Below are 24,815 nucleotides of genomic sequence, written 5' to 3'. Positions count from 1 at the left end.
GCACCAGTGCACAAAACAAGGTCCATAGAGACATGGATGAGTGAGTTTAGTCTAGAACAGTGGTTCTTAACCTGGGTTCGATCGAACCCTAGGGGTTCGGTGAGTCGGTCTCAGGGGTTTGGGCAGAGCCTCCACCGTGACATGCACGGCTCATTTTGTGCACCAGTAAAAAACATATCTACATTTTGAATTTGAAAAAAATCACATTTTATTTTTCACTAAAGAGGGGTTCAGTGAATTCGCATATGAAACTGGTGGAGTTCGGTACCTCCAACAAGGTTAAGAACCACTGGTCTAGAAGAACTCTACTGGCCTGCACTGAATCCTGACCTCTTTTCAGAAGTCTATGCAGCTTCTGAACGAATGGACAAAAATTCCCATCAATAACTCCTAAACATTGTGGAAAAGGAATTGTGCTTCTATTGTAAACAGACTGCAGTGCTGTCCGATAGGCAAACCAATCTGATATAACATAAGGAGGATCACACACTCTGTAGCACTGCTGTGCTCTTTCTCTAAATGTTAAATGTTCACCAGCACTGTTACAGAAATTAAGCAGAGTTTTCCTCATGTCTAGACTGCATCTTTGCGCCATCCTTGTACATGTTCTGTTTTGAATCCACCTCGTTATTCTTAATATATGTTTAGATTCCTCTGTCAAAAAACTCTGCCTTTCTCTCAACCCAATGAAGAAGAGAGTCTGTGACTCTTGTCTCCCTCTTTTTGTCCTCAGGACTTTGGGACTGGGTGTTAGGTCATTGTTATTGTTGAGGCGAAGCAGCTGTAGAATGCTAGCTACTAGGTCAGAGGTCATGTGTGGATGTGTGCTTTTGTTTTTTGTGTGTGTTTAGTCTATTAAAATGTCTGACAAGGTCCAAGTACCGAAGGGACTGTGCTAGACATGTCTTGAATACACAAGTTTGTTATTATCCAAAGCCTCTCTCAGGGACTCTCAAATTGTCCGCTTTCCCACAACTTTGCTTTCAGCCCAAACTGGTGTCATTTCTGTGATCCCGAGTAGCAAAAAGCAGCAGTTGTCAATGTCATTAAACTGCTTCTGATATTGTCTTAAGATTAAGCATAAATGGTAAAACAAATCATATTAAAACTAAATTTACACTCTGTTTTCACCATCATATAATACATGAAACATTTCGTTTTTCTTGCCGTGTGATGAAGATGAGACCTCTCATTCTGTGCATCAACTTATACTATAAGTGTATTCTTGTGTTCTGGCTGTCCTGTAAGTATAGTTTTGTTTTTTTTGTTTTTATTGCCTGTCCCGTTTGCGTCTTTAGCCATCAGAATTGTTGCCTGAAGGCCAAGAAAGATGCCAAGCGGATTTACCAATTGGATCATCATGGCCTTGCCATATTGGTCCATTTGACTGACCTTTATTATAATTGTGTATTTATTTTATTTTATTTTCTGTTGTTACAGACGGGACAGACATGACTGGGGGATAGGACAGGGAGAAAGAATGAAAGAAAGAGAGGGAGAGAAGGAAAAATAGAGGGGAGAAGAGACGGTGAGAAAGTGGGGAAGAAAAAAAAAGAAATACAAGCAAAACACCTGGATCACCTGTATGGAGATAAGAAAGAACAGAAGAGAAAACAAACAAAAAGAGCAACATAATAAATACAAAGCCATCACAATAAACTAGCTAACAGTAGATAACAGTAGATACTAAATATTACATGTTATTGTGCAGCACGCAAGATAGACAGCGCACAATGTGCTTTGAGGTAGCAGCCAAGAAAGGTGTAGTTTGTGTCTGTGAACACCCGTGTGTACACCTGTGTGCACACCGGTGTGGATCAGCACGCTTGTATTCAAAAGGTTTCTCCATGTAACGATCTGCTAGGGAGTGTGGGGAGCCATAGCCCCGTCCCCCAGGCCATGAAGCAGGTATGGAGGAGATCCAGGCCCCAGACATCCAGAGGCCCCAGAATATGAGGACCCAAGGAGGACCACCAGGGGGGCAACCGTGCCACCCTCCGGGAAGAGCTGAGGAGAGCCCCAAACGAGAGGTCACCCAGCAGCCACAGAGCAGAGGCCAGAGAGGGTTGCAGTGACGTGCCCACGGGCTCTGCTGGCAGCCAGCTGTGCCAGAGAGGACCGGGCCTCAGGCCCAGAGGCAGACACTCGGCACTCACCCGACGTGGAGACAGACACAAATAGACACATTCACACTCCCCAAACATACTCTATATCCCAGGTCCGGGTACGGTTTGCCCCTCTGGGGATGGGGGTACCCGGACCCAGGAGATGTAACCCCTCTCTCTGTGGTGGAGGAAAGCAGACCGCCTCCTTATCTGCAGTAGCAGGGAGGCCCCGCATCACAGACCCCAATCCGACGGTCAGCACCTCGTCACAGCCTCCCAGCCCCGACGGTTAACAGAACGGGGGTGAGTGAAGACCCCAAACCTCCCTCCGCCTGCTCATATGTAGTGTTGCTGCGTGCTGTTCTAAAGTGCATTTAAAACACAGGAGGGCATGGTGCTTCCTGCCAGAGAGCAGCACGGCTCCTCCCGAAAACCCTCAGTGTCTATATGCATTTAAAATTGAGGGTAGGGCACCAGCGCCAGAGGTGGGTTTGAACACACAGACCATCCTCTGGATGCTGTATAATGTACCCACCCCCAAGCCCCTATATGTATGTGTTATGAGAGTATGAGTAATGTGGATGTCTAGGTTGCGGAATAAAATTGAGGCAGAGGCGGCCAGAAGGTTACAGAGGGGGAGTGCCTCCCCTGCACCCAGGTGACACACCTGCACCCCAAGCCCTGCGTGTGTGTGGGTGTGGTGGAGCTGGAAGAGGGAGGCTGCCCCCCTTGCCCCCACCAGGGGGAACTCAGCGTAATTGGCAATCCGCAAATATAATCAAACAGTATATGAGCGACTTTGGTCTTTGCGATGCATGGCGCTCCCTTCACCCCACCAGTAAGGAATATACTTTTTTCTCACATGTCCATCACTCCTACTCTCGTCTGGATTATTTTTTGGTCAGTAGCTCACTGCTGAGTGACATTTCAGACAATGAGATTCACCCTATAGCTGTCAGCAATCATGGTCCTGTATCTTTAACACTAATGCACAAGAATAATACTACGCCAAGTAAAAACTGGAGATTTAATACATCACTACTTAAAGATGACACCAAAGGAATTCAGAAATATACGAGTCTAGAGATCTGAACCAATCTTGTGATGGCTTACTTGGGATCATTGAAAATAAATAGTTTATTTTTGGCAAGACCATCATTTTTCTAGCCCTTCCCATGAGTGATATGGGTAGAGATGTCCATCTAGCCAGATTGCCTTCTACTGTCTTTAAAAGTGGGATGTGGTTTTATTTAGTTAATTCTGCAAGTTTAGGAGAGATACCTAAATATTTAATATTTCCAGATTGCAGTCGGGTAGATGGAAGGAGCAATTAATCGGAAGAACTGTAGATTTTGACCAGTTAATTGAATAATCTCAGACTCTTGAGAAAGAGTTTATCAATGGAATTACCCCAGAGAGATTGGTTTGTGAGTTTTGGAGAAAAAGTAACACATCATCCGCATAAAGGCTGATTTTATGTTCTACGTTCTTACATTTTATGCCCTTAATTGTTGTAGCCTGTCTAATTGCTGCTGCTAGTGGCTTAATAAAAATTGCAAACAGTGAAGAGGAGAGTGGGCATGCCCCTCAGGAGACAGAAGCTGGAGGATGTTTGGTCATTTTCTGACACATGCTGTTGGGGAATTATATAATATTTTTAACCAGCTTACGAAAGAGTTTCCAAAACCAAATTTGTGTAAAGTTGCAAATAGAAATTTCCAGTTAACTCTGTATAGTTTATTATAATAATAGGAAAGCCAGCACACACGATCACTCCTTATGTGCTGTAGAAAGTGTTTTGCTTCTATCTCACATTTTGTTACATTTCTTTTATTCTGAAACCCTACAGAATATTTTATGTTTCGTGTAATTGTTCGTCAGTTTCAATAAACTTGAAGAGTGTAATCTGTTGTCACTGATGCCTGCTCTGTTCTGTTCTGCTACTCTACCTGCCTCGGGTTTTTAATGCACGCTCTTCTAAAATATATAATAATCACATTGTCTAATAAGCTATTGTGTGTACTGTGTTTGATATATTGTCTATGCTACCTGGCAAGGCATAGAGGTGCAGTATTGCATTGTGAGGCTTGCTTGTAACATTGTTTTTGAATTCCCTTGCCTGGATTGATCTGGGTTCTCTTTTTCCAGGAAATTTTTAGGAACACCAACATTATATGATGCCGTAAAGTTCAAAGTGACCTTTTCAAAAGCAAAGCCATTTAATACTGAATGCTCATCCTTTTCTTTCTAGATCATTGATGAAGACGAGACACAGTTCATGACCAACTGTCCGCCCGCGGTGACAGAGAGCACGCCTCGCAGACGCACCAGGATACAGGTCTTATGGACAGCACCACCCAGTGGGACTGGCTGTGTTATACTTAAGTGAGTTTTGGCTTTTACGATTATTCATCACAGAGACGTTTAGTAAAGTTAAAGGGGGGAAAAAAACAGCTGCTTCTTGCGTCAAAACAGGTTTAAAAGTTCAGATTGATAACGCCAGTTAAAGCTTGAATAGTACATGTTTATGGAAAATTGAACCTTAAAGATAACACATAGTGGAAGATTATTTGAACTGTGATAGGCACAGGTGTCTGGATTTAAAAGCCACGATGGCAGATTTTAAATCAGTCACTGCTAGCTGATAGGAGTGTTTTGTCTGTGTGTGGGTTTTCTTTTTCCTTTTTCCTTTTGTACATGGTGACAAAACCATAAAGGTCAAAGTGACAGATAACTTTACTTAAGCAAGTTTGAGCAAGTTGGTTTTCATGCTGCTGGAAATCAACAGTATCTAATAGAAAGGAGCATAAGAATACTTTGGAATGGAAAAATAGGTCAGATTAACATCCATGTGTCATTTTAAATAATTCTACAACATCAGGAGCACTTTACTCCCTTTTTACTTTTTCTTTTCCTTCACAAAACAACCGCAAAGCAGAATCTCTCCTGTTAGTGAATATAGTTCACTGGTGTGGTCATTGTTGCTTTTACAGATACTCGTAATCGGTTAAAGGCAGCACATTAAGTAAGCTGATGCCAGGTGTTTCTTTAGTTGGTGCACGCATTAGCTTCTGCAAAGGGACCAGCTCTACAAAGGAGAGATGGATGGTGATTACTGGGGGCAATTTGTGGTTTGAAGCAGGTGGGGCTCTAAACCTCTGTGTAATTTCGGGAGTGTGTGTGACCTTAGCTTTATGTGCATGTGTGAAATGGCGCCAGCGACTCTGAGGAGAAATGCTGTGAAACTCTAAAGAAGGTGCACGGTATCAGGAGGTATTATTTTGTCTAGACATGCACTGGAAGAACAATAACTGTTCAGTGTTGTGCCTTTTATTAGTCATTTTAAAGCCTCCATAAAATAAGAGCTCTTTCTTTTTTTACACAGTGATAACAGTGTTTCCTTAAATGAATTTAAAAAAGGCGTGAAAATGCACTGTATGGCCCTTTCTCAATATGCGTACTTGTGCGTACTTGCGTTCTCGTGTACTCGTGATACGTCATCAGTCGGAGACCAAGTACTGTTCCAATCCGAAGTACGCATTGTCGCTACCCGATCCGTACCGGAAACCCGATCGGTACATCGGTGCATGCGCGAAAGGTGTCTACTTCCGGTCGTAGCGTTTTACGATAGTTATGGGTCAGAGTATCGGTTAAGATGTTAAGAATAATAAGTATATCTTAAAATGTTTGCAATAATGAAGCATTTCAGTACAATGTAGACAAAAACGAAAAATAAAAAGATAGTTACGGATCGGGACTCCCCGATCCTTACTGCGCATGTGCAAAGTCGGACCGTACAAATCGGGTCTACCCGATCCGTACCGCGCATGTGCAGATGTTTTCTTCTTCTTCTGTTCGTTTAATGGCCGTGTACTCCCCAGTGTACGAGGATACTGCCACCTGCTGACCGAGCGAATGAACCCCATTGTAAAATGAATTGGCGTCATTACAAACGTGTGTTAAATTTGATTTAGTGATAGTCGAGTGTGTTTATGCTTGTCTTTGTGGAGAGGATTGACTGGAATAGTGATGATGATGTCCGCTATCACTGTCAATTGTCAGTAAACACTTAATCTGGCTGATGAATCTTCACGTGACACATTGCTAAATCAATATTATTAAGTCTGTAATTAGGCGCCATTCTTCTTATTTTACGGCGCTGTTGTTCAATCGGGGAACGCTCTCTGTTGAGGAGAAAAGCATGAATTTGTTTGTATACGGATTATCCATTGTTTAAATGTCCCGGGCAGTCGAAAAGGAGGCAGAGCTGTTGAGAAATGCTAGGAGCTAACTGGGCGCTAACCGTATCATTCAAATATATTGAATGTTGCAATGTTGGCAAAGAGAGGAAGTGACGTAAGATTTGCGCATGCGGGGTACGGATCGGGTTTCCGGTACGGATCGGGTATATCCCAGAATGCATTTCGTCCAAAACTCAAACGCGACAATGGCGGACGAGCAGGGCTAAAAACTTTTAAATATTACTCTTTCTGGGTCACAAAATAAACTTTTAAGTTCTTTTCAAGCGAGAATGTAGCTGCATAAACTTCTAATATCTGCTCGATTTATCAAGATATCATATATTTCCAAACGAGCTCCGACGTTTTCGGAGACGTCTGTGACCCGCCAGCTCCATAGCAGACAGCGAGGTCGAGGATCACTAGAGCCAGCGAAAACAGCGGACTCCCGGCACATCGTTTTCAACCCCACCGCGGTCTTTTCGCTACTCAGGTTAAACAAACCCCAGCAGCTGTCTATTGTACTAAAATAAAAATAAAGGCGTTCTAACATCTCACCTGCTTGTTTTTATTAAGACATACATGTGCACTATTTTTATTAATAGAGATGTCGCTACTGAGGTTAAACATGATATATAAGTCACTTAGATCACTTCTAAATGTTAATGTTTGGTTTATTTCAGTGTTTTATTTGTTCCTGAGTAAACCGGTTTGGCTGTGATTAAAGTTAAGCTTCATAACATATTACTCACAGTTAAATTAAGAGGGGACGGCAGTAAAAACTCCGGACCTGTGACATCATCAAGTACGCTGGTGTTCCAATTGTACAAATCGCGAGTCCGTGCTCGCGTTCTCGGCAAGTCCGGTCTCACCGAGAACGCGAGTAAGTACTTGCGTACTTAGAATTGAGAAAGGGCCTATGTGAATTCTAATGATAGGAAGAACATGTATCGATATATGCATGCCCGACATATGCATATATCGGTTGGGCTGTAATCAGTGTTGCCAACTCCTCAGTAAGGAAAATCGCTATTGGCTGTCCCATAAGTCGCTAGAAGTTGCTAAATGACGTCATCACCTAATTTGCATAATTGGTCATGTTAATGTAATTGTAACCTATGTTGTTGGAGAGAGAAATAACATCGTGGACGAGACATAAAGTGAGTAAAAAACATCCTAAATGCATTTAGAATTTATTTAGAACTACAAATTTAATTTATTTTAGCAATTATTGTTTTTTTAATGTCACAATTCCAACCCTGCTCCTTTACCCGGGCTTGGACCGGCAAAAGTGACCCGAAATAGGCACTCTGGTGGAGTTACTTTGTGTGTGTGTGTTTATAAGTAGTTTTAAACCTTGTGATCCACAAAACAGCATAAGAGTAAAAGAGTAAAAGAAGAACTGACTGCGTTACAGCACCCGCTGCTTGTTGAGCGTAAAAGCGATATGCGCTTTCACATCTTTGTTAGCGACTTTTTTTCTAAAAAAAAGTCGCTAACAAAGATGTGAAAGCGCATATCGCTTTTACGCTCAACAAGCAGCATAAAAGCTGCTTTTAGGGGGTGACACGCATCAAGCCGATGCTTTCAGACCGTTTTAGGGGGTCTGAAAACTCGCTAAATATAGCGACAAAGTCGCTAAGTTGGCAACACTGCTTGCGTACTTAGAATTGAGAAAGGGCCTATGTGAATTCTAATGATAGGAAGAACATGTATCGATACATGCATACCCGACATATGCATATATCGGTTGGACTGTAATATGCAGATGAGCCACAACATTTAAACCACTGATTGGAGGATGAAGTGTGGTCTGGCTCTTTCAGTCTCGGGGCTTTTAGGGCGGATCCAGTTCAGTCACATCCTTGATGATGCTCGACAATAAGAACCTTTTTCATTGTGTTCCTAGAGTCCTTCCTGAGCAGTTTTTGAGGTGTAGCAGAGAGTGTTGGCCGTCTGGGTTGACCGTTGCCTTTGGGTAATGTTTTTATTGTTCGCAATCAGTCAGTAAAATGTTGTATTTATGTCCATTTTTACAAATGCATTAGCAAAATGTAAAGGTGAAACTAAGGCTTTACGTAAAAATACATGAAAATACTTTAAACATTTATAGAAACAAAAGAAAAAAAATGTTTCTCTCTGTGATTCAAACTAATCAAAGGCATTTATTATTATTAGACCATTTTTTTTAAAGGCTACTTGTTTTTCTGGAAATTAATGAAAATTATGGGAGAGAAACAGAGCGGGAACATACAAAGCTGATTTTAGTGACAGAAGGGGATGATTGTTATGCACAATGGCTACACTTTATGCTTCTACAAATTTAATATGCTCAGAAAACAAATAGCTCTTCGCGTTAATACATGATGGAGTGTGACGTATAATTCAAGCCAATGTGCGAGGAAAAAACAAATGATGTGTGGGCTCAGACAGCTACAGTGACTTATGGCAATATGTTGCTGTGAGCCAACTTGACAACTTGAGAATACAAATGATAAACTGAGATAACTCAGAGGGAGCACACCTCTGAAGGCGTCTGCCTCTCTCCTCTTCTCTCCACAGGTATGCCTTCTTTTTCTTAGCTTTCGCTCTCTCTCTCTCTCGCTTGTTTCCATCTCTTCAATCCGACTTCCCAAAGGGAATAACCTCCCTGACACGCATCTCTTCCTCCACTGAGCGAGTTGCTATAACTTGCCCTCACCTCCACCGTATACTCACAGCTGTTACTTTTAATTTATCTGCTTTTGCTGTATGACAGATGGCACATAGCCATCCCAGTGTCTGCCGGTGCAATAAATCTAGCCCTATGTAGTGGAACATCTGCTATGCAAATTCACCTCGTTTTTCTGTCACTTTCGTCTGTCAGCTGCGAGATAGAGATTTAGTATTACTTCATTTAACATCTTCGCCTTCCTTGTCTCACTTCGCCTTCTTTCTTAACGGTCTGCTCTCTGCCGTTGTGACGTGCCCGTCATGTTATCTTTGTTCGGATCCATTCTGTTTTTCCCGTGATGCTTTTCACAGTGTCGAGGAGCAGATTCCCATCAGCCAGGAAGGAGATACTTTGCAGTAGGTTTGCGCTATAAAACACCGCTTTAGTGGACAACACAGGCAGCTGTCTTAAATCATGTAGCTTTTACCCTGGACAATTCTGAGAGCGGCAAAAAAAAACCCCGCACAACTTCACTTCTTCTAGCAATCTTCACAGCAAAGCTGCACATTTCCATCCCACTGTGGGAATGCTCTTCTTCTCTCCGCCTCTCTTTATCTTGCGATCTGTTTCATCCCACTCAGCATTCACTCGCTTGGAGAAAAAATATGCTGTCAGTCCACAACGTCAAACACATGTCTCTCGGCTCATTCCAGGCACTTTCAAATACAGCTTCCTGCAGTTGGGAGCGTTCCAGTACTTCTCCCCCCCGTATGAGCCCACTGGTCGTTTCAGTGCCGGAGAAAGCCTCTGGGATTGTGTATTTCATTCGATGCCAACTTCAACACCTGCTATTTTGGAATCATTGCAATTATAATTTTTTGCAAGGGGGGTGATAAAGCTGTTAGTGACAGCTGTAGCATTTAAAAAGAGGGGCTTGTTTTGTTTTTTTAAATTGCAAAATCAGCTGGAGGTTTTTATTTCTTCTTATTTAAAAAAAATATAGTGGTGAAAAGCAAGATCTGCTTTCAAACTTTAGAAGAATAGTTGCTTTGTTGTTGTGTTTTATACACCGAACATCAGCAGCAGCGCACAGGTTGCTAGAAGAAAAACTTGCATCGCATGGAAGAAACTAAGATGGAGATGTTAATCGTTTGTTACAAAAGCAAGTTCTGTTTGTCTGTTTTGGTCTTAACTGCAAACAGACCAAGAAAGAAAAGGCTTTCTCTGTGAGCTTCTTTTTTTTTTTAGCTCTGTCTCATTATGTTACTTTAGGTTTAACACTTTTTGGGAAGCCTTTTTTGTTCCTATTGTAGTGTACTTAATTGCTATTACATCCACTCCTGTATTTTGCGTGCTTTGTTGCTGGGAAAGTGAACACCCAGTAAACTGACAGGTTTAGAAAGATCTCCAGTGTGTCCTGGGTCTTCCCTGCGGCTTTCTTCCAGAGAAGATGAGGAGGGGAAAAAATGTCAGTGTCCTCCACCTGTAAAACCACTCCCGTTTTGCAGGTTGTCTCGTTGTTGCCCCTCTTGTGCACCTGTTTTTAATTTCATTAACACCAAAGCAGCTGAAACGGATTAAAAACAGCCTCTGCTACCTAAATGAGCCGATCAAATTCCCAGAAATTTAATTGATTTGTCGCTATACACCGACTAAAAAGTGTTCCTCTAATTTTTTTGAACAACATATTATTCATTTGTTTTATTTTGTTTTCCAAAGTCTGTCAGATTAATTTTAAAGAAACTCCCAAGAGAATAAAATCGTGTCTGTTACTCAAACTGTCAATTATGGTAATTGGCTTGTATTTATATAGCGCTTTTTATAGTACCTAAGGACCCCAAAGCGCTTTACATATCCAGTCATTCACACATACATTCACACACTGGTGATGGCAGCTACATTGTAGCCACAGCCACCCTGGCACACTGACAGAGGCGAGGCTGCCGGACACTGGCGCCACCGGGCCCTCTGACCACCACCAGTAGGCAACGGGTGAAGCGTCTTGCCCAAGGACACAACGACCGAGACTGTCCGAGCCGGGGCTCGAACCGGCAACCTTCCGATTACAAGGCGAACTCCCAACTCTTGAGCCACGATCGCCCCTATAAATTTATAAAACTCCATCAGAGTTTCGAGCTGTAGTGCATGTAAGGGATTATGTCTGAGGTTGTGAGCGTGCCTACTGTAGCTAACCTTCCTTGAAACAACTGCCAGATCTTAGCGGTTTCTATGGTAACTACAGTCCTATAATAATCAACATTGATGAATTACAGTTTGAATAATCAATTAATAACTAAACTAAACAATTAATAACTTTTCTGATTCCAGCATCTAGTTTTGTTTTATTATAAGTGATGGAAATTTAAAATGATATTATTGCACTGTTGACTAAACACCTCAGATGCATGTCGTGCCATCACCAAACAGGGGCTCAAAGTGTCGGGGTCAGCGGGCCCCCTTACTGGTTTTACCCGTTAATAAGTAAAAACTGTACTGATTAGGCAATGATGAAAATATTCATGTTATCACGACTGCTATGTCCATACCTGACATCGCTGCTTCTTGGAAGAAGCGATGTTCTAAAGTTCACATGGTGAAGGAATGTGTGAGCTGAGAACACCTGAAAGAAGCCGGCTGTTAAACACGCTCATCGGTTTCTTGGCAAGCAGAACATGTCTGCAGCTTTTAAATAGCGCTCTCTATCATGTGCTACACCTGCTCGTCTCAGCTCTCGCTGGCACTGGAACCAACAACAACTGTGTGTAACTTCTCTCCTGGAGGCAGGTAGTGTACGTCAGGCCTGCCCTCCTCCCCCTCAACTGGTCAAGTTGTCGTCATTCATCTGGCTTTTTTTTGTCTGTCTGGAAACAATGTGTAGCCTCCGGCTGAGGGAAACAAGCTGTAAAAAAAACCCTCACAGGCACTGTATTCGTTATTTTCTACTGCATATTTAGCTTCACTGTATTTATTTTTAATGCTTTGGCTCTAATACTACAAGTATAGCACTTTTATTTGTTTACACTATATACTTAGTGTTATATAAAGCACAAAACGGTGTCTACCGTCGTCAGTGTCTGAACGTCTGAATGTTTGAATATTAATTTTGCCAACGTTTGTTGAGTAAGTTTGTTTTATCACTGAGCAGAATTAGCTCTGGTGGAAACGCTGCGTTTTTGTTTGTTTTTTTTAGTGTTGGCCTAACTCGTGTTTATCTGTGATGACAATATGAGAACAGCTGTGCAGAATTTCAAAATCCGAGGACATCCTGAACTATTCTGTGACATCGTCCAAAGTTGCCCTTTCCTACATAAGATAAGATAAGATACTTTATTGATCCCACAACGGGGAAATTTTTTGCGTCACCTCAGCTCAGGTACAGATATCAGAAGGAAATACAAAAAGACAATAAGTACAATCATCATACATGTACACATCTTCCCATCAGATGCATTCTGACAAATGGAAACTGCTCTTGTTGGTCTAGGCGAGGGTGCTGCCTTGTTAGAGAGCGCAGAGAAGCTCTGCTGGGAAATGTAAGAAAAGTATGGGGCGGCCGTGCAAGTGTGAAAGCAGCTATAGTTAGAAATGTATGGGTGGACAAAAAGCTTTGCATAGCAGCTTCTACAGGCTTGCTCATACTATGATCTGCACTCAATGTGTGCTTTAAAATGTCTCACTTCTCTTTATGGTCAGTGGTCAGTTGCAGAGGCCTTTCATACATTCAAAGTATCCCTTCAAGGTATCCATAGGGATGTTTTGTTAAATATAAATAAGTAATATTTATATGTACCTTACATTAATATATAAATGAGTGCATACCCTATCCGCTATATACAATCTTTGAATGTAAGTATAACGGCTTTGGTCTCTACCGATTAAAAAATATGTCCTAGCAGCTACTATTAAAGTTCCACTATATTTAACAGCAAGTTGCTTACTTTGAACAAAAATCAAGATCCATTGGCAATAAATGAGAACAGTAGCGTCACTAATTAGTAAGGTTTTACTACTCTGGACCTTATATAATGTCAGTGCGAGTGGACATCCCTCACATGCTCATCTCAGGGACAGAACCCTTACCCATCTGTTGTTCAAACCTGTTGTTTAGAAGGAGCAACCTCCCTTCAAGCCTTCAATCTGGCATGAAGGGATCTGGGGAAGGAAACTAAAATACTTTTTTAGACAGAAAATGAACTGAAGAGCTGTGCTGAGATCTAACATAAGAAAATAAAGTTTATTTGTTGAGATTATCATTTATTTTGAACTGTGATTCGTCAAAAAATAGAGTTCACGAATGAAAATAGGGCGCTGGGAAGGAGAATAATACGTTCTCTTTAAAAATAAAGCATATTTAATCAATATCTTCTACTTTCAGCTGCTTCCTTTCCTTCCAGAGGAGGATGCTATCTGTAGCATCCTCCTCTGTCACACCAACGCTGTGCATGTCCTCCTTCAGTTCATGAATCTTCTTTTTGGTCTTCCTCTTATCCTGCTGTTATTAGGAGGCCTATATTCACTATCCCTCCTTTGCACACGTCCAAAACCCTCTAAAACTTGTCTTTCTAACTTTGTGTGCAGGCTCAATATATAAATTGGTCAAATCTGAGAAAAGCTATGACTTGGCACTTGACTCTGATTTATAAATATAAATGCTGGAAAAAATAAGGTAACTGTGTAGCCCACCTCTTTTTTGTGCTCATAATGCAGTTTTGCTCACACAGGAGGAAACTAGATGAGATTTTCAAGAATGAAAAACACATTTGAAATCCGTTAAACACTACAACCAAAATAACCTTATCAATTTGAAACCATTTTTTCAAAACAACTTTGTTATATAGCCAACTTTGAGCTTGAATATAAGAGAATATTTCAAAAGCAAAAATGCATCACTTTAATGTCTGAGAATGTTGTGGAAGAGAAACGAGCATTGATTTGCTGCATGCCTTATCTGTTTTCTGATAATTCAGTGGAAAAAAGAGATTATAGCAACTGAATGATCTGCCTTTTACTTATATTTTGATAACAGGCTTATTCCTCTAGCTTTCATTTCTTTCATGGTCGAATAATTGGCAAATATAAAATATCAGATTCTATTTACTCAAAGAATTAAAACCATGATATTGCTGAGTGAGTCAGGGCTATATGTATATACGTAGCTTGTACCGATCAACTTTGCTGAAAATTTGCTGATGACATGAGCCACATGCTCAGTCCTGATAATCATGATGTCATAAAAATGAGATTTTCCCAACACCAACTTAGAGCAAAACACGTTGCGACAAAATATCATTGATTTGGAAACTTGAACAACTGTTGTTTTCACAAAGGAGATTTGCCAGAAAACTTCCAATTGCCAGAGTTTTCAACAAACCCACAGGGATCACATCCTGTCACCACGGCGACTAGGGATGCACCGATACCGATACTGGTATGACCATATCGGGGCCGATACTGTAAAATGTGTGTGTACTCATACTCGTAAAAGTTAACCGATACCATGAACCGATACCAACTTATTTCATTAATCAGAGGGTGGCTTGTCATTTCTGTTGTAGTTTTTTTTAGATTGGCCACTAGGGGGCAATTATTATTTTATTTATTATTTATTTTATAATAATTATTTTGTTTGTTTACAATATGGACACTCTGCAATAATTTAAAAGTTTAATTTATTCGCAAACCTAATTTGTATTTATTTTATTCCAAACAGAAGTGTTTATTTATTATTCTGAAAGCTCGAGACAGTGCCAATAGTTCAGTGATATTTTGTAAAATTACAATGTGGAGACTCTGCAATAATTTAACAGAAGTGCTTATTTTTCACTTGAAATTTTTTTGTGGTCATTTTTATTAAGATTTTATTTTTTATCGGCAGAGAATAAACTAAAACCTGTCTTCCAATTCATTGCATTTGTGTGTGTATGTGGTAGAAGTATTGTTTTTTGTACTCTGTATCGGCAAGTACTCAGATCCAAGTATCGGTATCGTATCGGTTTGAAAAAATTGGTATCGTTGCATCCCTAACGGCAACTCTTCTAATGGTCTAATTCACACATCTCTGGAATTACTCAGTTCTGTGTTTCAGCCAGTGATGTTGTTGACAATAAGACATCGCTCTCTCTGAGACAGCCCAAGGAACCCACAGCCCATCACACCCAAATCAAACAAAGCTTACTGCTCCAAGTTTACATAGAATATGAATTTTTAATTATAGTTTGAGTTTCTTTTGAAGTTGATTTGGTTATTTTTTTTAACTGTTTCTCAGCCCTGAAATTTTTATGTTGCAATGATTTTTCAGTGAGCTTTGGTGATTTCCCCCGCCGACACAGCAAAAAGCTGTCACTACAACTTTTCATGTATAACATGTAGTTATTTGAGCCGCAAGCCGTAGTTTCTGCAACTTTTAAGGTTTTTGTCTTCTTCTTTTGGTGGTAATATTTCCATCTTTTGAACCAAAAAGCAAAGCTCCTAATCTACCCACATAAACTATCATAAACTATCAAAAGAAAACTCACAGCACTAGAGCACTCGTCGTTTCGCAATGATCTTCAAACCTCAGTAGATGAAAACTCTTGACTTTACAGGGTTTTGTTTATATCTTGAGACTGTAGTAAACATGACTTGATTGCATTTCTTTTTTTTTGTAGGGAAACTGTCAAATCATATCAGATTACTTTAATAATGGTGAGCCACCCACATTTCCCCTCCTTTTCCGCATCTTCAAAGCATCATCCAGACTCAACTGCTGCATGTTATGAAGAGAGCTCTGAGGAGAAAGGTTTTCATATTTCTGCCTTGTTAGGACTTTTATCTTTCAATAGAGTGAGGAGCCTGTATACTAATAACTGTGGATGCAGGATATGTGTTTGTGTATGTGTGTGTTTGTCTGTTTTCCACACCAGGTCACTAAGGTCCTTCTGTAGCTTTGATGAGCTCAGCCTGAATCTGTTCTTTAATCTTTACGAACTCCTGAAAAATCTTTTAGTGTTGGGAAACATTTCCCCTGAGAGCTGAGCTAGACAGAGAGAGGGATAACGATGAGAGAAAGTGAGTGTGCATGGGGGAAGATGGGGGGGTTGATCACTTTGTTGATCAGGTTTACACTTAAACATCTCCCTCCTCTCTCCAATTCTGCCCTTCAGCCATCTGTTCATCACATTGTCACCTCACATTGACCTCCTGCCTGATCTTTCCATCAGTATTCCAAAGCCGTTAGTGGAAGGACTCCAGGAAGGGGGATGAGGGCACAATTCATCTGCTTGCTCAGTGATGGCACGAGTCTGACTGCACTGAATCTGTTTGACAGCAGAGTTTAAACTCTTGTGTCTTCTCTGAGAAACGAGAGAAAATGTTTTTTCACTGATTATAAAACTAGACTATTTAAAGTATGGCCAGCCTTTAAAAACACAGTTCTCGTTAACGTTGGGGTTCTCAGAATACTAAAACAAATACATTCATAGAAAAAGAAATCGATTATTTCTAGATTGATTCTTGCTTTGCCTGCTGTGAGTGGCAGAGCAGGTCAGCCACTAATCAGAAGGTCGGCGGTTCGATCCCAGGCTGCCAAATATCCTTGGGCAAGATACTAACCCCATGTTTGCCTACTGGTGGTGGTCAGAGGGCCCGGTGGCGCCAGTGTCCGGCAGCCTCGCCTCTGTCAGTGCGCCCCAGGGCAGCTGTGGCTACAATGTAGCTTGCCATCGCCAGTGTGTGTGACTGAATGTAGTGTGAAGCGCTTTGGGGTCCTTAGGGACTAGAAAAGCGCTATACAAATGCAGGCCATTTACCTCACATGGGGTTTTGGACCCCCCTGTGTTTAGCTAGCACCACAGGCAGGCAGTGGTGAATCCTGACATCACAATAACTCCCCGTATTAACAACTTGCTACAGCAATTAGATAGACTGCAAATAATTCCCATTCAGAAATTTATAGTAAAAAATAGTTTATATAGTTCCTTTTGGTTATTCCCTGATTTCACCAGATCCACCATAGTGCAGTCAAGGATCGTCTTCAGTTACGATCCTCGCTGTAATGAGCTTCGTGTAACACACAGCTCAAAAACAACACTTAATGTCTCATTAATACAATGAGCATTTAAATTGGCCAGAGGTCCCCATAAAACATAATGATGGCATTAGAGTTGTGGAGTTAAGTGTATGAAATTAACTTACCCACTTTGACATGCCCTCCAGCGTTTGTTGAACTCAATTTACAGACATGTTTTTTTGCTTTCACTTCCACTTTAAACAAACCAACAAATGCGGCCTTATATAATTAAAAATTGATTCCCGGTGCACCCAATGCGATTCATAATCGCTTATCTGCAAACTGTAACATAATTACTCTTCTACAAAACGATGTTTCGTCAAACGTTTAATAAAAGAGAAAAAGCACTGAATGGTTCATTCATATTTTTATGGATTCGCTCTCATCCTCGTCCGTCAATTAACAGCTTCCTGTTTGGAAACATAAATGCATCATTATGTAACTTATGCCTTACATTTTATTGGATTGTTTCCTCCACATACACAGTTTTTGCTTATAGTTGAATGAATGCACAGAGTAGAACTGAACAGGATAATTGATTCTTGATCTTTTCATCTAAGTTGAGTTTCCTCTCCTTACTTCTGTGTTGTTTGTTATTGTTTTATCGAGCATTTATCATGCAGTGAAATTGATATTTTTGTATGAACAGTTGCACAGTTGTATGTGTTGGTTTTGCCACCTGGGGCTCTCCCTACATGAATCGAAACAGCATACCAAAGATTCAGCGGGGAGCGCCAACGAAAGCCTCCCAGAAGAAGAGTGAGCAGACATTAGAAGTATGATTAATAAGAAACTTGAAGAGAAGAGAGATGAAGGAAAAGGAAATGCCAGACAGGAGTACAGAAGGCTGGAAACTGTAGCAAAAATGCAGACTGTGTGCATCAGTGATTTTTTTGGCTTAAAGGTCAGCGGATGTGTAACCCATAAGTAAAACTTTCTCACTAACAGAAATGCTCACTTCTGCAGTATTCACAAGTGCCAGTGTGGTGTTAGAAGGCAGACTGCCCTTAATTTCAAAAGGTGTTAAACACAACCTGCACAGAGGTGACGTAAAAACCTGAGAACAAAGAAAAACCAAAGAAAAACAAGAGAAATGACAAATAGGAAGCCTGAACTAAACTCAATGGGGAATGCAAAAATAAAAATAATATCTTAACTGCACTAATGTATAGCTCTGTTTAAATAATCATTCTGTACATACGATAAATTTTAATCCTACAACTGTTTATAACTTGCATAGTTCACATTTCTGTATAACTGTATATCTCAGATTTCTGTATAGTTTTTCATATTTATATCCTGTTCATAGCCTGTACATACTTATAGTTATAGAATATTCACAACATACTTCATACCGTGTACATTATAACATACCATAATAGACCCATTTCTGTAATATACTTACATATCTATATTATTGCTAATATATATTGTAATATATCTATATCACTAAAAGCACTTCTGGATGGATGCAAACTGCATTTCGTTGCCCTGTACCTGTGCATGTGCAATGACAATAAAGTTGAATTCTATTCTAAGAGGTAGTTCAGTAGACAGCCTATGGGGCTAGAGGGAACGGACAAAAAACGCACTAGGAAGAGAAAGGTAATAAAGAAGAGGTGGATGCCCTAAACTTCAAAATAAAACTGGAAGTAGCCTGAAAGGGAGCCAAGAATGAAGAAAGACCCACATGGAAGACAAGAAAAGGGAAAAACCTTCTGCGACATAAAGGGAGAAAGAGACTGTTGATCATAAGAAAGGCCGTAACATAATTGCTGCAGGAGTCCAGACTTAAAAGGTCACTCCCATTAAAAAAAAATTAAAATGTTTTATTCACATAAAACGTATGACAAAGACTGACACTATCGTGCCACCTGCCTATAAGGCGTGTTAATAATTGTGGTACGCAAAGAACAGCAGAACTACACGTGTTAACTAAACAGGTGACGTTGAAAAAATGTCATCATTCAGCTACCGACAGTAGTTTTAGCGTTTTGCATAAATTGTCCAGCAGATACGTTGCAACAGTTCTCATCCGGTGCCTATAGTGTGTTTTCTAGCATATAGCCCCTATTTGTACACTGCTGGAATGTTGCATTTGGTAATCTTTGACCTTTTTAGGACCAGCGGGAAAAGCAGCAACAGTGTTACAACTTGTTTCCACCCACACATCTCTAGTGCTCTTTTCTGAGCTTGCACTGGCCTGAAATTGACAAAATTTCGCAACTAAATTGAATAAACACGCAGACTTGATTGCACTGAAGATGTACGTCTAGTAGAGGGAGGATATTATAAAGTGAGGCAAGTTAAAATGTATCTTTTCATATTATCAGATATATTGTTGTTTATACATTTAACCAACGGATACTTAATGCCAGTCAAACTATTAACACATTTACTTTAAATCTGTCAAGGGCGCCTAAATGATAGTCAGCATATTTCACTTTTGTTTTTCAATTTCATGCCCAGGCAGTCAACTCGTGTTGCAGGGTATATTGCACCATTCAGCCTGTGTAAGATTTATAGGAGCAATATAACCGATAACTCCTACTTAATATCGCCCGTCCCTCCTCTGTCTCCACCGTCACTGTTGTTCAGCTCACTTTCTTTCGGTTTTTGTCTCTCTACAATATGAGGTGGAGTCGCTGTGAAATTCCTGCTACTGTGAGACATTATTTAGGATAATAATGGGTGTATGCTGTGTAATTGCATAATATCTGCAGAACCTTAGGCTTCATGACTGAAGTTGATTACCTCCGTGTGTAGGGGGGAAAGCTTGTATAATTTCAGTCCCATAATGCACAATCAAGTTGGGTTATTTTCTCAGGACAATCTATGCAATCAACATGTGTTGCTTTTATGAGGTTCTTGACGTGTGTGTGATTTTTTGGCCTTTGAAAATCATATTTGTGGGGCTGTGGGGGGGATTTGAACACACACGAAACAAAAACTTTTTTTGCTTTTCTCAAATTCTGCACCACTTCTCTGTGTCTCTGTTGAAGCCTCGCTGGAGAGTACAAAACTATCCCTGGTTAGGAAGAGGTTAATGCAAAGCAGTAACATACCGTCCATTCGTTTTCTGCTAGGCCTTTTTTTTAATGTATGAAAGAGGTATGAAAAATGGCTGCATTTAGTGAGAAATTTAAATGACGTTGTCAACGTTATGGATATCGAGTGGAAAGGTTAGAGGGAAAAAATCCAAATCCCCAAATTGAAACCTGAATACCTACCTAACGAGTAGATATTAAAACCAAGACACTAAAATCAGACATTAAAGAAAAGTTAATGCAAGTAATTACATTTTTATAATTTAAAAGCCTCCGCATCCGATTGACACAATTTCCATTAAAATGTAGTCGTTCTGGGTTTTTTTAGTCAGAGAAAAAATATGAAGCTTATAACTTATAACTAATCCAGTGATTTCTTTTATGTGCAAGCAATACAAACATGAATTACTGAAAAAGCACTGCAAAGTCGCAGGACTCAAGATCATCAAGGTAGTTCTCATTCTTTTTCCTGTCCTTCAAAATTTGACCAGGAAGATTTTCTGGTTTTCTGGCAGAGGAAGAAAATCAGAGTTACTGTAATCAAATATTTAAATCCAATTTGAAATTTGACATTGGTATTCATTACTCTGTACTTGTTAACAATGACCTGTTGTCAACAATATGTCTAATTATATATATTTTTTATTTATTTGCCTCTCAAGTCAAGGGTAGTGTGTCTTAAATGATGTCTCATTCTTTTTGGCAACTGGTTCCTTCAAGTATATTTATTATTAGGGATGGGTATCGTTTAGGTTTTATCCGATACCGGTGCCAAACTGGTACTTTTGAAATGATGCCGGTGCTTAAACGGTGCTCAAACCGGTGCTTAAAGAATGGAGAACACAAAATTGGTCCAAAAACCTCTCATGTTCAGCTGTTTTTTTGTAAAAAGATAACAATGTTAGCCTTTTCTGCAGCTATGGGGCATATATGGTATCACTCTTGGCTGGAAGCAGTGCTTACACAATGGAAAAAACACAAACTTTGTCCAAAAACCTCTCATGTTTAACTGTTTTCCACTTTTTCTTTGGTCATTTTAGCCTTTTTGGCCAGGGTGAAGGGAGTATCTGCCATCAAACAAGAAGACAGCCGCATGTTGCTATGATGATGTTTGCTAGTTCACCTTACATGCATTAATGTAATAACGTGGTTAGCCTACTCAACGTAAATTACACACGAACAACATTAAGCGACTCACTCAGAGAAGAACGGCTGCTGCTGCCATCACCATCCTTCATCATTTCTGCTACACTGGCAGGGCTAGGGGCCAGGACTCTCCTCTTCGGGTTCTTGGGGGATGTTGCTAACTCCGCGTCAGATAACAGGCACCACACCCGCAGTAGATGTGCACGGTGTGAGGTCTCGCAGCAAGCTATCAAATACGGCGCATTTCTCGGCTTTAAAAAAAAACCGCTATGCGTCGCCAGGTGTTTCATCGGATTTGAGGTGTTACCTCCTTTGACAGTATCACAGTATCAGCTTAAAGCACTTGTTGCAGCTGCTGAGTTTGCATCTTTTGCTGTGAAGTACAGCCAGACTTTTGACCGCTTCGCCTTGGACATTTTTAATCTGTAGCTCTGCTCTAAAAGAATGTACGTACCTGGACCCGCCTACTATCCTCGGAAACGTAAAATGATTGGCTAGAATCTAAAGTGAATCACAGCTCACGAAGAAAAAAAAAAGCACCGAAATAAAGCACCGAAATGTGCGCTGCTTTTCGGTCTGGTTACTACCGTTTATGTCAGAACCGATACTGGTACCCATCCCTATTTATTATATGTATGTAAAGCCATTGATGAGCAAAACTATATTGATTTATTTAATTATATATAAAATTTATATAATACATAAACATTGTTTATTCAATTATCTGTTTGTCTGGAGAGAGATAATCAACCTTCTTATCCTCTCATAATAAACTACACAAAGCAGTTATGCTTCTTAACTTTTTGATATCTTTTTAGTTATGCTTTTTAAAACTGTCTTGTGAATTATTCCAGTTAATGATCACCTTGGTCAGAACAGTTTCTTTAAAATGTCACTTGCAGGTTGTGTGAGAGCTTCTTTAACCATAACCATGTGTTGATGTGTTCTGACCTGTTCCTGCCTACGAAGATGTCCTTTTATGCTGCACTGGACCATTTCACAGACCAATAGTTTAGCTGTGTGAAAACACACCCAGCGCGAGATATATGCCCTTCCAGAGACCAAGACATTGGAAAAGTAAGTTTAGCAAGTTTTATTGGGAAGAACAAGTCTATCAAGGATAAAATGTGTCTTAACTCTTAGTTTGCAAATGTAATGGCAGCAGCGTGTTCGTGATAGTCAATTTTTACATCTATGAAAAGCTGTACTAAATATATAAGAGCATAGGAATGATTTCGAACTCTATATAACTGTTGCAAATCTATTGCAAAAGTGTTGTAAGACCATCATGCCTTAGTGTTCCTCCAACGATTTCTTCATCCTATTTTCCTGTCCTTTTCCTCAGAGATTCAATAGCAGTGCCAGAGCACACAGAGTTTTATCTGTGCAGTGTGAGTAATGCAGTTCCTTTCTCCTGAAGAGAAATGTAAATAGCACCGGTAAAACAGCCTATTTTCACTGGGGGAGTTTCATTTTCAGCCAGTATTAGCTCATAACTTAGAACCGTGCTTCATCTAAAATCCATGGAAAGATCTATATTCCTTCTCCGACTGTAATCCCTGCTCTCTCTTCTTCATGTCCATGGGCATGATTGCTGTGATACATTTCATATTGCAGCAGGACGACTGTATCATGGGGTTCGGAGAATAGGACGTTGCTCCTGTGAAAAGATGTGTACTCCCTGTCCAACCTCGGGGAGCCCATTACCCTCCCCCTTCCGCTGAAGATTAAATGGATATAGTGGAAAAAACACTGCGGTCACCTATTAACCATCTAATACTCTTATTGCACTCCTACAATCAAACTTTCTCTCCGTTTTCTCTCACTTTTCTTCTGCTTCTTTGCCTTTCTCACTACACGTCTCTCTGTGTCTCCAGGGCGAGTATTGTCCAGAAGAGAGTCATCTATTTCCAGGATGAAGGCTCTCTCACCGTTCAACTGTGCGAGAAAGGTAATAACAGCTCCCGATCCAGTCTTTCTTTTCATCCTTGATTGCGTATCATGTTGCTAGTGTCCTGTGCTCTACGTGTAGTTTACCCCCCCTCTGTCTTTGGAGCACATTAGCTCTCTTTATTTCATACCATATTTAAAAAAATCTCAAACCAACAAAGCCAGCTGGGGAAAATTGCGAGGACAACAAATCCTGGATGTCATGGGAATTTAAATATTGCTTTCTGTTTCACTGCAGAGCCCAGCCGCTGCTTTCATGCTACCTGTGATTTCATTGCAGAGAAAAATGGCACTCTAGCTTCCTAAAGCTCACAGCCAGCCTGATAAACACTGCGCTCTTGCGAGACAATAAGGCGACAGGACTCTCTCAGCTCTGATGCACACATTTATTGTACAATAAAAAAAAAAGAGAGCCTGGACGAGTGGTTTCACAAACTTGATCTCAGGGGAATTTTACTTTCATAAAATCCTCCTTACCTCTCCGAAATCTAATTTTCCAGGCTATTATGCAAGCCAATCAAGCCGCCCCGTTTCAATTTGCTGACGCAAGTTAGGTGTTGTGAGTCATCCTGCTATAACTTAGATGTCAAGTGAGGCTTTCCTTTTTTTAATAATTTGGTGATTCATAAATATTCAAGAAATCCCCTTGACCTACCTTTGCAAAACATTGGTCCTGGGCAAAATCTGAATATTTATAAGCCTGAGTTAAAGCTAATGTGTCATTTTAATACCGGTTTATGTAATTTTGTGTCATTCTCGGTGATTCCAAATTGTCAGTCGCCAGGTAATTTATGCAGGTGTGCATTTATATCAAACCTTGCACGTCGGTGTGTCTGTTTGTTTACTCCAGAAATGGGTTTTTTAGGATTAATCAGGGCCCTGCGTCCTGATTAACCTTAAATTTTTACACAGAGTGTCATTTTGTTTGTGCTGTCATCGTCGCATTCTGTCTCCTCGTAGAGGGTGAAGCTACGCAAGCTCCTGCCATTGAGTGCTGTGCCTGTGGAACCGCCAAGTACAGACTCACCTTTTATGGAAACTGGTCAGAGAAAGTACATCCTAAAGATTATCCAAGTGAGTTCAGCTTCTCAACATCTTCTGACTGATGCATACATGTACACAGTGCACTCTGGTACCTGGAAATGTTCTGTAGGTCTGCATGAAAAATGTATAAAAGTATTGCAAGATGGCAGCGTGATGACAGAAACGGTAAAAAAACTGTTTGATAATTTGTGGCTATTGACATTTTTTTAAAGTTCACTACAGCTCACAGTAAATAAATAAGTGAATAAATAGGTGGAAGGTGCTGGGTTTGAATCCAGTTTACATGTTCGGCTTGATAAAAATCACTTTTAGCTAGATAGGTAGAATTAGCGCTGTCTTTATCTTGATGTCTGAAATGTGGTTGATGTGTAGCCCAGATGGCAGCCATTGAGGATATGAAGTGTATAGCATTCCAAACTCAGCTTTAGGACATGCTTGACTTATACACTCACAACTTGGCAAGTGTAAGTACGCTAGTATAGACACAACAAACAAGTCTGTGTTCTATGAAGGTTTAGATGACATATGTCTATATAGTATTTGGTTTATGAAGGTTTCCTCAAGGTAAATGACGAGATTTCACTA

The 24,815-nt window shown here is 40.4% G+C and overlaps 1 protein-coding gene across 1 annotated transcript in view; it reads left to right on the top strand.

Annotated features, from left to right (window-relative positions):
• spon1b (spondin 1b) overlaps positions 1 to 24,815 on the top strand; it is a 135,917-nt gene that overhangs the window by 18,388 nt on the left and 92,714 nt on the right. Inside the window, exons 3-5 of the mRNA XM_085169083.1 lie at positions 4,357 to 4,490; positions 23,114 to 23,187; positions 24,147 to 24,260. Coding sequence (XP_085025209.1) covers positions 4,357 to 4,490; positions 23,114 to 23,187; positions 24,147 to 24,260 — 322 coding nt within the window. The remainder of the gene's footprint in view (positions 1 to 4,356; positions 4,491 to 23,113; positions 23,188 to 24,146; positions 24,261 to 24,815) is intronic.

The sequence above is a fragment of the Neolamprologus multifasciatus genome, chromosome 7 (genome assembly GCF_963576455.1).
Source record: "Neolamprologus multifasciatus chromosome 7, fNeoMul1.2, whole genome shotgun sequence".
In the NCBI taxonomy this organism is placed as follows: domain Eukaryota; kingdom Metazoa; phylum Chordata; class Actinopteri; order Cichliformes; family Cichlidae; genus Neolamprologus; species Neolamprologus multifasciatus.
The sequence above is the reverse complement of the archived record's forward strand: the minus strand, read 5'-3'. Positions and strand labels throughout refer to the sequence as shown.